Below are 13,788 nucleotides of genomic sequence, written 5' to 3' on the forward strand. Positions count from 1 at the left end.
TTTTTTTCACCTTACCAACAACATCTTACCACGAACTTGGATATTCTTTTCGCGTAATCAAATTTACTTTTTCATTTTCCTTCTCTCTCTTTTCTCTTTTCCCTCGTGTTTCTACAATATCGCGCGACTATTACTTCAACTTTTTCCCAATATTGTTCGCGTCTTATGAATAATCCAAAGGTTTTAACGATACCTTTTAAAACGATTAAAAGCGCTTTTCAAGTAGTAATTCCTCTCTCTCTCTCTCTCTCTCTCGGTTTTACCGAAACGAAAATAAAGAACGGAGGAGGGAAAGTTTGGGTAAAAATAAAATTGAAGCGTTCAAGATGGTCCCGGTTGATAGTCAGGGCGCGCACAAAGTGTCTGTTGTGCCGTCTTTTTATCCTTATGGTGTCGTTTCGATGAGAGGAGCATTGTGCACTTCGTTCACACCCGTTAGACGAGGGGGGAAGGATGGGGGTTGGGGGAGGGCGAGTATAAAGACATCCGCCGCGGTGACCGAGGCAGAAAACCCGCGCCTCCCTCCCCCCTCTCTCTTGAAAATAATTTGAATAATTACCGGCCCTGCTTTTTCATCGGGGATGCTAAACAGCTGTTAGCCTACGTTTCTCCTCTCTTTCTCTCGGAGCGGGAGACAATGCAGGGGCCCCTTAATTTTCTTAAAAGATCCTTCTTCGAGGATCTCTTTCCCTCCATCCTCCTCTATCGCTGTCGGCGGGGATTAGAACGACAATGCGACTCCCTCCCCCCCTTTTTTATCGATTAACGCGCGATTTTCTATGCGTTCCCCAATATTTCCTTTCTTTCGTATCCTTTCGAGTTCGTAGTTCAAAAGTATCGAAAGTTTTTCTCGGCAAATATATTCGAGGGAACGATAAAATTAAACGGAGGAGGGGACGTTTAATTAGGGGCCGTTCGATTTACGATTACGATCTCGGTGGAGGAAAAGCAATAATTTATCGGCGATCGCAGAGTTGTTCGATCCGACAACTCGGCCGGAATTGGAGAATCGAGGGAGGTCTAATATCCGAGAGGATACGTCCGCGCGGTGGTTGCCCCGTGGAGCACGTACGAGTTCTATTAACGACAGGACAGCAGCCCCCCTTTTGGCAAAACACGCAGCGAGGGGCTGAGCAGCGCCGAGTAATAATTCGTCGGCCGAATTAGCGCCATAAGTTTGCCGCCGCGACAGTCGCGGGGATAATATTAATCTACTTTGAATTTATACACAGTGCGGTCTTCCGCCGCCCAACTTCCTTCGTATCAAGTCTTTCCCTACTCTTTCGCCCCTTCCCGAAATTTCGTCCCTTTCCTCCCCACTTTTTTCAAAATTACGTCCCTTACGATCTCTAACCGAAACTTTGAAACATCGATCAAACGAAATGGATGGATCTTTTTCTTCCCTTCGGATATCGAACGGGAATATTCGATCGGTTTCGAGAAATTTTTCTCCCGTCTCTCAAAGTTCTCGTGGAAGGAATTGATTAGGAATTCTTTTTTATATTATTTCGAAACGGAAAACGACTCGTGTCGATAATCTTGGGGGAAGGAGGATTCGAGGTGGAGATTAATTTAATTCTCGAACGAGTATCTTGGAACATAGGGTGGTTTATTTACTCAGCGCGCGTATTAAGACGCGGTCAGACGCGGGAAGGGGCGAGATTCACCCCTTCGGTGTAGACGGATAAATAACTCAAGACAGCCTGGGAATAACTTAAGACGCCCATTCTTAATGAAAGCCAACCGACTATATCCCCGAGAAATTCTATACACGGTATCGTCCTCGTTTTCGATCCTCCCCCCTTCTCTCTGCTCCAAAAATCGACCATCCCTCTATTCTTCCTTTTCGCTTGAACAGCGAGCGAGCAAGTTTGATTTAATTTACGAAAGGAGGAGAAGAAAGGAAAAAGGAGGGCTTGCTTTACCTCCAACGTGTGGCTGATAAGGTGTCGAGAAAGGGACACGAAGATCGGTGCGAAGAAACCCATGCTGGGGTCTACGTTTAACGCGGTAAACGGCGTTCGACGCCTCGCATGCATCATTACCGTTTACAGGCCGCGTTTCTCCGAGAGGAAGAAGAAAAAAGCAGAAGAAGAAAAAAAGAAAAAGAAAAAGAATTTATGTTAACCTCGAGCAAACCGCGAAGTTAAGTTCGCTCCTCCGTCGAGGAGGATTAAGACATTGCCGGCCTAATAATTTTCATCTCACTGCCCGCAAATATTTTGTCCGTCCCTTGTCCGCCATTTTTCCCTCCATCCCCCTCTCTCTCTCCGCCCCGTTTCGACGCGCGAAAATTCGAAAACTCGGAAGCGGTTTTCCTGCACGAAATTGGGGATCCTCGCGCGCCGCGGTTAGACGGCGCGGGAGAGGGGAATTTTCGCGGGGGAAGGGGAGAATTTTCCAGTGGACAATAAGGTGTCGGGCAAGAAGGTGGCGCGGCACGCCCGAAGGTGAGCATCTCGAAACGCGGCACTGCAATTATGAGCCATACCACGTCGGGGCGAGCCTCGTAACGAACTCGCTATATTGCCCACCATTTCGAGACTGGCCGCGCGTAGACGCTCTTTACCTGGCCCCCGTGCCCCCCTCTCGGGGGAGGGGGCCCGCTGTTAGGCCTGAGAATAATGTTTCGGAGATGAAAGAAAGAAAGGAAGGAAGGAACGTTCGGGGAATAAGCGGTGCACCGTGAATTCCTCATGTTGACTGTGACCTCGATCCAGCTTCTGCGAACGATAGGTCTTGAACAAAGTGGATTTGACGAAACGGAAGGTTTAGCTGTTTCTTTTCTTAGCTTTGGCTTTTCTCTCCTCTACCGATCGCGGCGCGTTTTTCTTTTTTTTCAGGCGGATTTGATTAGAGATTATTTGAACCAAGGCTCAGGCCTGTCTTCTCTCGTTTGATATCCGTTTCCCGAATTTTTGAACAGGATTCTCTCTAGCTTCTTTTCTTCGTTATCAGGAATTTGGATTTTTGATGATTTATCCAGGTTTTATGAAAAGCTTGTAGCTCTTCTTTGTTCGTAATCAGGATTTTTAATGAATATTTCTTGGAGAAGAATGAAAGACGTAGTTCTACAATTAGAATTTTCGAAGTGAATTTCTCTCTCTACGGAGCTTGTAGCTTTTGTTCCTCGGTTATCAGAATATTTTCTCGTAGAAGAATGGAAGATGGATGGTGGCTGTTCGATTTTTCAAATCCTTTCCTTCCATCCTCTTCGGATTCCCACCTTGCACCGATCGAGAATAAAAGATCTATTTTCGACCAGGTCCCCAGGAATCCCAGAATTCTATCTATAACTTTACCGACCGCTAAACTAAATCGATCCTTGGATAATTTTCAATCGGAATCGGCCTCGATTCGATAGGAATTCGTCGCGAGATTGATCGATCGCGTTTGGTCATTGACTTGTTCCGACTTGTGATCTAAGCCACGGGTGAATCTCTGGGATTCGTTCGCTCTAAAATAAATCATATTGCAGAAGATGCCACGGCCAGCAGGAAACAGCGACCAGATGTGGTCGCTTTGCTTTACGAGACATGTGTGTACAGGCCATCGGATGACACTTGCTATATTTAGTTCTGTGGGAAAAAGGGGTTCCACGCACATAATTACACCTACGCGAAACCTACCGCTGTCTCTTCGAAAAACGTACTCTCTCCATTTTTCCATACTTTTCTTCCCTTCGTTCCTTCATTTTGCCTTCCACGAGGCGAAAGAAAACTCGCGCGAAAACACCAGCAAAACAAACTCCTTGCGTGAATTTTTACGACGAGTTGAAAAATATATATATATTTAATATCTACTTAAAAATAAATAATAACAGGATTGCATCTCTGTACGAATTCTCGCATTTGAATATACTTTTGTGGATGCAATAGAGGGTGAAATACCCGTGTAACTTCGTCATCCGATTTTCTAGAAATTGAACGAATCGATCGATAAAAGCAAATATAAATCTGGTGAGAAGATAGACGTAAAAAAGTTTTGTATCGGAAATTGTTAGCTTCCAGTTTAGAGGGAGCCGTTCTAAAGCAAATAAATGTTTCCTCCCATTGCGAGCGTTTGTTAATTCACCGAGGACGGTTTCTCAGTCGAAATGAATCTCTCGATCCTCACGTGGCTGGCCCGTGTCCCATGTGGAATAGTCTACGAGATCCCACGTGTGATCTTGACGCAGAGATCGCGTGGGAAGGCGAACGTCGCACGAAACGTCGGCAGCTGTTCACACGTGTCCTTTATGCGCGCATTACTAAAAATCCGCCGCGTTTCGTCCTCCTCGTTTCGAACGCCCCCTCTTTCCAACGATCTCACGATTCTCTTATCTCTACTTCTTTCGCTGGAACACGCCGGAACACACGGTGGAAAAGGAAATCGCGCGTGTCTCCGATTTTTTCCTCCCCCTTTTTCACGTTTACATTAAATTTTACTGCCCCCCCTCTTCTTCTCTTTTCTCGATAAAAACACGAGGAAATGTTTCAGATCGACACGCCGATCGAGAACGAAGCGGACGTGACGTCGGATGCGAACAACCCCGAGTCCAGCTTCCCGGAAAAGGGTTTCAAGGGTGAGTGAAAGAAAGAGCAGAAGGGTAGAAAATTATACCGTGAAACTTGTTCTCATCGATTTAACATTTATTCTCCGGATGAAACTCGCGTATCAATTCCTATCCCGATTTACATTTCTCGTCTTCGTTTCGCTCGTTGTTCGCGGCTCGTCGAAGAAACGAAGAAACGAGAAGAAACGATTCGTTAGATTCGAATCAAAATCGAATATGGAATAATATCTGTACAACGGCAAATTTTCTTTCCAAATATTCTCTCTCCGATAAAATTCTGATTCGTAGTATCGTCTCGATTCACCGTTCCACGATTGATTGGCAAATCTCTGTAAAAAAATTTCGTAAAAATCGCGAGAATACTCGAGAACCATTATTTCCAACGTATAAATTCGCGGCGCGGAAGTTGAAGTGAAATCAACATGGACAGCAGGAAGGAAGAAAGGAAGGATCGAATTAAGTCGGTCGCGTTCAGACATCCGACGAAACCAATCCACTTAACTCCCAGCCCCCTTTAACCTCCCCTCCCAGCCCGAGAAAGGTCGTGGAAGGTTTTGTTCTCGAACAAAAATCTGACAAATATGCCGCGATTTGCCGAAGAATGGAGGCGAAGTACGCTCGGCCACCCCCTCTTTCTCTCCCCTCCCCCCTTCCTTCCCTCTTACCACCGCTCGTTCCAAGGATTCTCCCAACCTTCCTTCCCCTTCCCTCCATCCCTCCACTTCCACAGAGAGGGTGGCGAGCAAAAGGGTGACTCTTAAATTACTTAGACCGAACAAAACGTAACAAATGACGGTGAATCGGGCCACTTATGCGATATTGGCCCATCACCGCCACCCACGTATATTGATACCGTCGCATTAGGGCTGCCAGACTCTCCCCCCATCTCTTTCTCTCTCGAGGCGTTTTCCTCTCCACGGGATTTCTCCGGAGAAGAACCGTTTCTGGGATTTTGATGGAACGGTGTCTTATTCTCGTCACTTATTTCCCCTCCTTCGATTTTTCCGCGCGGCGACCGGTCGGAGGGGGACGAGAAATCGCGTTTTGTTTCTTCAATTTTTCCTCGGGAGGGGACGTATCGTTTCCAAGATTCGTGAAAAGAAAAAAATTGTCTTCGAATTATGGACGGATGTTTTGAGATGACGATCGAAGTTTTCTTTCTTTCTTTCTTTCTTGGAGTGAAAGTGTTTTCTACAAAGACGCCCGAACGAATATGGCGTGTAACGCCATCCCCTTCACAGTTTTCTCCGTTCCCAGACTTGGTTATTAATGGTTTTCGCGAACTCGGTTCATTAAGGAGCTCACGAAACTACGAGGAAACCACCCCCTCCCCCTCGCGGCTAACGTGTCGAAAACGGTGGCCGTGCACTAAATTAACAACGTATATTATTTCCGAACGTTGCGTCGCTATTTTCGCCCTTCCCTCCCCGTCGAATTCGATTTTTCCAATTTTTACTATCGATTCGTTTTTCGATTTGGAAACAACTTCGAAGAAATTATTATTCTCGACACGATAGGAAAGTGCATCAAATTTCTGCTCGTTGTTGCGTGGAATATTTAATAAAGCAAAATTTCGAGGGAAATTTTGTTACTTTTTCAATAATATCGTATTTCAACATTTTGGTGCAAATTATTTAAATCATAATACATTTTTGGCGCAATGAATTTCATTTCGACGTATCCCCCATTAAAATTATCAATCGGAAACACACGCTCTACGCCTTTCAAAATAACTTTTCCCAAAATATATCGAAACTTATTCCCAATCATTATCGAATTAATAATTCTCTCCATTCTCCAAACATTCATCAAACCTTGTGTCGAGCACGAACGACACTTTCTTTCGACACTGGAAAACAATCGTTAATAATTACGAAATAACGATCAGAAAGCAGATTACCCGTTATTTAATCCGATGGTAAAAATGGGGTGGCTACGATTGGAAGGGTTTGGCGCGCCCTTTCAACGCACGTTCATCGGTATCAATCTCCCCCTCCCCTCGTTCCCTTTTTGCCAACCGCTAGAATTACACGCGCTATTATCGCGAAAAAAGCAGCGGCCGAGATAAGAAAGAAGCGAGAGAGAGAGGGGGGGAGGGGAATTCGCGATCCACCGGTCGCGGAAACCGAGAGATGAAGACATTATCGTGATCCGTGGCCGCGTGTTTAAGCGTGGCAAGAACGCAAAAGAAGAGGGGAGGGGGAGGGCAGCGTGGGTCGGAGGAAGAGGGAGCGAGGAGATGGGATGCACCTGTCCACAGGCTCGCTAACAAGGAACATGACCCGCGCGCGCAAGCGGAACTCGGAGCGCCGTTCCTTGAAAAATATTTCTCAGCCGTGCGTGGAACGATGGCTTTCTCTCGAAATATTCAGGGAAAAACAGCCGCCTATATGAATAAACTTAGAATCGGCTTGTACGCTTGTAATTGGCAATTAAGCGGGGCGACATTTTTAGAATTCTCGTTTTACGACCATTAGAATTTCGCCATTTCTTCTTTTTTTTTCTTTTTTTCTTTCGTTCGCCGTGTCGTTTGCATTCGCTGATAAGAGCCTACGATATAATCGGAAATTTTCGGCGCTCGATCCCTTTTCCGCCCGAAAGAAGTGGACAATTTAATTTATCTTTTCAAAATTCGCTTGTCATTTGCTCGGAAAATTATTCTCCAAGACACGCTCGTTCCTTCTCAATTTCTACAATTTTTTTATAAATCCTATCCAATGAAACAAATTCTTCTAAATTCGTATTCGTTAAACACGGTAAGAAAAACCGAATACCGAAGCGACTTAGGATAGAAAGAAAGAAATTCAATTACCCGGTTTGATTTTTCGCATCGCGTTTCTCGCAATTAGAGGCGAGTCGAAGCGAGGATTGTTGAGCTCGCGAAGATTCGCTTCCCTCCCTTCGAGGGAACTTTTTCTCCCTCCCTGTTGTCGTTTCGCGGCGGCCAACTCCGCACGGCCGTGGAATCATTCTAGGCCAAAGGAGATAATGCAATAATAAGTATAAGTTAGGCGGAGAAGAGGGGGTTGGAACGAGCGCCCCTCGCAATCTTCGGTGCCGGTTGATTATTATGTCGTTCCGGATGGGCCTCGAGCATTTTCACCACCGCTCCTCTCAATGGCTTCGTTGCGTTTTCTCGCGGAGTTGCTCGAGTTCCTGCCCTTCTTCTTCTTCTTCTTCTTCTTCTCCTTTTTTTCCAGGATTGTGAGATTTTTGAGAAAAGGTATCGGTTCGAGGAAGAGTTTTTAAGCTTTTCGTAATTTTACTAACTAAAAATTATGTGTATGTGTCAATTCGCTTCGTTCGAGTTTGACGATTTCACGGTCTTCTTCCCCTCCCATTGTTTTTCTCCGGATTTTTGAGAAAAGGTATCGGTTCGAGGTAGAACTTTTAAGTTTTAACGATTTTTCCAGCGACCAAAAATTCGTAAATACGTGTCAATTCGATTTTCTTCTTTTTTTCTCAGGATCGTAAGATTTTTGAGAAAGTATCGGTTCGAGCAAGAGTTTTAATAATGATACGTAAATAATCAATGGCTTCACTCGAGCTCACGATCTTCTTCTTCTTTTTTTCAGAGTTGTTGATTTTTTTTTAAAAAAGATTGAAGGGGGAATTTTTAATAATTTTTAACGATTTTAACCAGCGGAAATTCGTGAATTGCTAATAAATTTCACGTTTTCTCACGGAATCGAAAATCCGGCTTCTTCCTTTCTTCCTTCCAAGGGAAGGATATCGCTATAATTTCGAAACTTAAAAATTTTAACAACCGACATCTCTCTAACCAAGGCCAAACTTTGATATATAAATCGCTACGTTTTCGTAGAATCTCTGGAAAGTAATTGGAAGAAATAAATTTCGAGGAAAATAGGGAAATGATTGTTTTTCGTAATTGTAGCGTGGAAGGCGAAGGTCAAGCACGGAGAAATGGAGGGCAAAAACGTCGGCGGTGAAATTGATGGGAACGTCTTATTTCGAGGGCCCCCCTCCCCCTTATTCCCTTCCTCGCTTTTGTCTCTACTCTCGTCTTGGCTGACTATGACAAATAATTGCCGAAGCTTAACATAAGCCAGAGCCGGTATACTTAGCTAATAGCAAAAAAAGAAGAGGGAAATAGCGACAAGTTTTAACTAAGTGTCCTCTCCTTTTTCCAAGGAGCGCTGCGTGCCACGCAATCGGCAGAGGTCTTTGCCTTCGAAGCCCCCCCCTCGAAATCTTCTAGATAGATCGTACGTAATTTTTTCCCAACCGATATTCGATCGAGCAACCACGACAACTATCGTAAACGAAGATTCTTGGAAGATAGAATTCTAGGAAATCGAGAATATTCAATTTATTGATATTATAAATCGTTCGATGCTTTCGACCGGTGTTCATTAAATGGATAGGAAGGATGGTTTTTTTTTACATCTGATGACATTTTTAACGGGACAGGAGAGGGGGAAAGAGAGAATTACCCGAGAGAAACGAGTTTCCAGTATTCGGACGACGACGGAACGAGTTATTCGACCAGAGAATCGTTCAACTACCGCCTGATGCTAAACGCTGCATCGACGTGGCATGCGTGACACCCTTCACGTCATTTTCGTCGTCACTAGTCGTCCTTAATGTGAATTTAAGAAGCCCCGCAAACGACCGTCGATCCTGCATTTCCATCGTTACTCGTTTTAAATTATTCCTCGTCTTGCCTCGTCTTTTCAACTCCCCCCTTCTTCTTCCTCCTCCACCGACTCGTTTCGTTCCAACTTACTTCTCTCCTATTATTTTCGTAGAAGAATATTCCATCGTCAATTTGTCAATTATATCCATACATCGGTAAAATTTTACTGCCCCTTCTTTCAATCACACGTTATCTTCGTCTTTATCTCTTTCCAATTACGGACAAGTAGCATCGAAAAAGTGAAAAAGAGAGAGAGATACGTATATATATATTTTCATCGCCGACATCGCGACGCCGTAGATCCCTTCTCGACTAGAAAATTCGAAGATAGTGATGGAAGATCGAGGATCGAGGAATCGCAAAACCGAGCGCGCGATCGAGCTTTTTTCCAGTCGTGTCGCGAGAAAGGAAAAGGACAAAAGGACAGCGTCGAACTGGCCCTTACTCGTACTTGCCCCCCTCTCCCTCCTCGTGGAAAAACATTTCGGAAAAGTCGGTCGACCATTTCGACGTCCATCTCGATTCTGCCGAAGGAAGCCGGAGACATTGCGCGAAGCAAATATCCGGACACTTTTGTCGATCGAGAAAAGAAAAGAAAAATGTTTCTCTTGGACGAAGGTGTGTCATCGACACGCGAATCTCGATATCATCGGATGACGAATCGTAAGTCGAATTTATGAAAGAAGGAACGGCAATAATTGAGTTTTATTTTTTATTTTATTCTCAAGAATAATGATAATAATTTGAAATTAGTTAATTATCCTAAAAAATATATTTATAAAAATAAATTTTTACAAAAACAATTTTATAGATGACAAAAAATACTTTAATCATAGAATATTCGCACTAATATTATTAAGAATGAATATTTCATTATTTTTCAACATTATAATATATATATATACTATAATAATGCTTTAGTATTAGAAAAACTTCAATTTTCAACTTTTAAATTTACAATTTAATTCTATATTTAGATTTAATACTCAAGTCATTGTTATACAAAGATTTTAAGTTAAATTTAAACTTTTAATCTTCAAAATTAAAAATAAAAAATTATTTTTTCCTAATTATAAAATGATTTATATCAACAAACCATAAAAACATTGGGATTTTATATATCTTTCCAGCATTACGATCAGGAATACTAGGTTCATCAATAACGTTGATTATTCGAATAGAATTAAGATCTCCAGGTTCGTGAATTAATAACGATCAAATTTATGTGATATTTTTACATGATAATTGAAAAATAATTGCGGGACGAGCAGGAGAAAAGAAACGTGGAAAAATCCATGTGTTTTTATTTCATAGCTTAATAATAAAATAACAATATTTAAAATTGTTGCAGGAACCGAATTGGTGCCGAGTTGATCTGCGTCGTCAAGGATCAGAGGATAGGCAAATTGCTTTGTGGCGGAACGTTTCAATAACGATAGTCGATTTAACATAAAATATTTTTGTACACGAGTTATCATATATTACATACATATATATATATATTATATATATTAATCTGTATAATATACAGAGGTGTGTCGAAAATGAGACGAGATGAGATCACGCTCTATAGGATATCGTGTGCAAGGGTCGAGTGTGGAAGGAGGAGGGTAGCAATCGTGGAAAAAAAAAATCAAACGATCGCGTTTTTCTTTTTAAATTGTTATTACTCGATTATTATTTTATCAACGCACAGAGAAATGGGTGCAATGAGGAGGAAAAATAGATGTTGAAGCGAACGGCGACAAAGGAATCCAAAGACGATATATTCGATATATATATATATACACGCAACACGCATATATTTCCTTTTGGCTAAATATTCTATTCGTGCTACGATAAAATGGGTGCAAAGAGAATGCGTGGCTAAAGAAGGAAGCGGATTATTTGCGAAGAGACGGCTTCATTGTAAATGATCGATGAAAATCGATATCCCGTTAGATGTTAAGAAGAATTTTTCTACTACTACTCTTTAGAGAAATTGTATCGTCTCATCGTTGTTTCCCTTCCCCCCCCCCCCTTTTTTTTTCTCTTTTCCTTCCTTTTTGGAAAATTTTTGATTGAGAGGAAACTTTGTCGATCTATTTTTTTTTATACAATTTATATATTTATTTACGTATCAAAGCAATTATCGAATGTAATAATCAATCAGCCCAAATATATATATATATACATATATATATATTTTTATCAAAATTTCGAGATCATTCAAATTAATTATTTTCGAAGAGGGATTCGGTCATTTCCACGAGCCATCCCTTCGCATTTTCGGATGTGTTTGATGATATATGGTGCTGACACAGAATTTATATTATTATATATAACATATATATATTTTTTTTTTTTTTTTTGAGAAAGAGACTTTATTCGAGTTTGGGTAACGACTAACACGTTCACGCTTTTACATTTATATTAATATTATACATATACATATACATACCACGGAGAGAATTGGGTGCACGCAAACGAGAAGTGGGATGCGCGAGTATGCGAGAGTTTAACGGTGCGCTCAAGCGATTGATCGGTGTTTGATCGTTTTAAACGTAGAGACAGAGATATTCGCAATATTCGAGAAGCTTTTTTTTGTTATTTTATTTATTATTATTATTATTATTATTATTATTATTATTATTATATTATATTATATTATATTATTATTATTTTTTGCGCATTTCAATCAATACTACTACGACTACCTTTAGCGAATTTTTTTCCGGTTCTCGATGTATCACTATCCCGCAATTGTATATGGCTATCGTTGCATAGACAATGGTTATAGACGCGTTGAAGAGAATTTAGAGATCATTAGGAAATAATTTACATACTTGTTCGTCGTAGAAGCTGAAAATAAAATGGCAAAGTAGTACTGATCATGTATATGAATACTCGAGTACACGAACAATTTATTCCTTTATCACGAATATTCCAACCTTTCTCTCGTTTTTCAGGTTTTTAATAAAAAAAAAAAAAAAGAAAAAAATTTCTTTCGGCAAAATGGTAAGAACTGTCGAGAGGATCGGTTTTGTTCGCAATTTTATTACTCCTTTCGGATTACTTATTTCGTTGTCCCGATATTTCTCCAAGAGAGGCGGGAAGAAGAGGAGGAGAAGGAGGAGCCAAGGAAGAATTTCGAGGGGATTAAGCGAAAAACTATTGGGATTGTTTATAAAGGTGTTTAACAAATAGCCACCAACACGTGGAAACACGTGGAAACACGTTCAATCAAGATTAGAACTCGCATGCGGGATCCTTCGTAATACGAATTAGGGGAAAAGCTTGATTGCCGTGGCATTTGTAAGGATTAGGAAAGAAAATAAGTAAAAAGAAAAAAAAAAAAAATATCCATCGTCGACACTTCTCTGTCACCGAATTTCCCCTCCTTATAATAACAAAATCCTCCTTAACAAATTCAAATCGATTAGAATAAAATACAATTAAATGGACGATGAAGTGATAAAATGAAATAAAATTTACCTCGCTCAGATAATTATCTTTTGATAAGAATACATATATTTGCGATTATATAAATTTAGAATTTTCTTATTTCCTTGAAAAAATAAAAAATATATATATATATACAAAATAAAAGAGAAAGTTTAAGGGTAAACACGGCGCGATTGAGATTCCGAAAATTGGTAGCTGTTAATTAATTAACGCGTTTCGCGACGGGACGACGCGAATCCTGGATTTACAAGCAAGTTTAATTACTCGACGGTAAGTTTAATGCAGTTAGGCCTATTGAACCGTCGGCAAGATTGTTTTCCACCAAAGTAAATGAGGCAATGATGACTCGAGGATTCGGGACCACCTAGAAACCAGCCAGAGGTCCTTCGTCCTCGCCTTTAAACCCCTCCAGAACTAATTAACGTACGAGCATACACGACGCCTCATCCACACCGATCTCTAGTTTTCGAGGCCAGCAGAAATTCTGAGAGAGAAGTTCGTCTTTCGTCGTCGATCCATCATCCTAGATTCCTGGATTCAACCTGATTCCAATTCATACGCACAAACACATATGTATATATATATATATTTCTTTTCAGAATTTCGAACCACATCGATGGGATCCAAGGGGATGGATCGACGCAAATGGAAATTAGAAATATTCGAGAAAAATTCCCTTCCTCTTCCAATTCCTCGACGAAAGGAATTCTCTCGTTTCGAAATCTACCCAGATCCTAGATCGAGATCGAAACGGCCGACGGAGGAGGGTGCTGCAGACGTCGGGCAAAAAATGATCTTTCGCCTTTAGTTTTATCGTTGGGAAAGAAAACAGAAACTCTCTCTGGCGGAGAGAGAGAGAGAGAGACGAGGATGGTAAAAAAACGTTGGAAGAATCGGGGAGAGTGGAAAGAAAAGAGGGGGAGGAGGAAGAGGGTGATTGCCAAACAAGTGTTGGCCGTTTCCTCGACCTTGCCCCAACTTTCTCTCTTCGATGCTTCGCGTGGCCATCCGCTTTAAAGGGTTAAACAGGCCGAAACGCTTCCGCGTATCCAACGATTTTCGCGCAAGGATTCTCGACGAGGATTTCGCCGATCTTTCTTTCGGGATCTTGTCTCGAGGACAAAACTATCTC

General features: G+C 41.6%; 1 protein-coding gene across 4 annotated transcripts in view; it reads left to right on the top strand.

The window, feature by feature from the left end:
* Nucleotides 1-12,089, top strand: part of LOC108000684 (ubiquitin carboxyl-terminal hydrolase 48) — a 61,874-nt gene extending 49,785 nt beyond the window's left edge. For 3 of the 4 annotated variants that reach the window (XM_017061189.3, XM_017061190.2, XM_062084528.1), the window contains 2 exons: nucleotides 4,480-4,564; nucleotides 10,564-12,089. In XM_017061189.3, the coding sequence (XP_016916678.2) occupies nucleotides 4,480-4,564; nucleotides 10,564-10,586 (108 nt within the window). In that variant the 3' untranslated portion in view covers nucleotides 10,587-12,089. The remainder of the gene's footprint in view (nucleotides 1-4,479; nucleotides 4,565-10,563) is intronic. The other variant, XM_062084527.1, reaches the window with a different exon arrangement.
* The last annotated feature ends 1,699 nt before the right edge of the window (nucleotides 12,090-13,788 follow it).

The sequence above is a fragment of the Apis cerana genome, linkage group LG14 (genome assembly GCF_029169275.1).
Source record: "Apis cerana isolate GH-2021 linkage group LG14, AcerK_1.0, whole genome shotgun sequence".
In the NCBI taxonomy this organism is placed as follows: Eukaryota; Metazoa; Arthropoda; class Insecta; order Hymenoptera; family Apidae; genus Apis; species Apis cerana.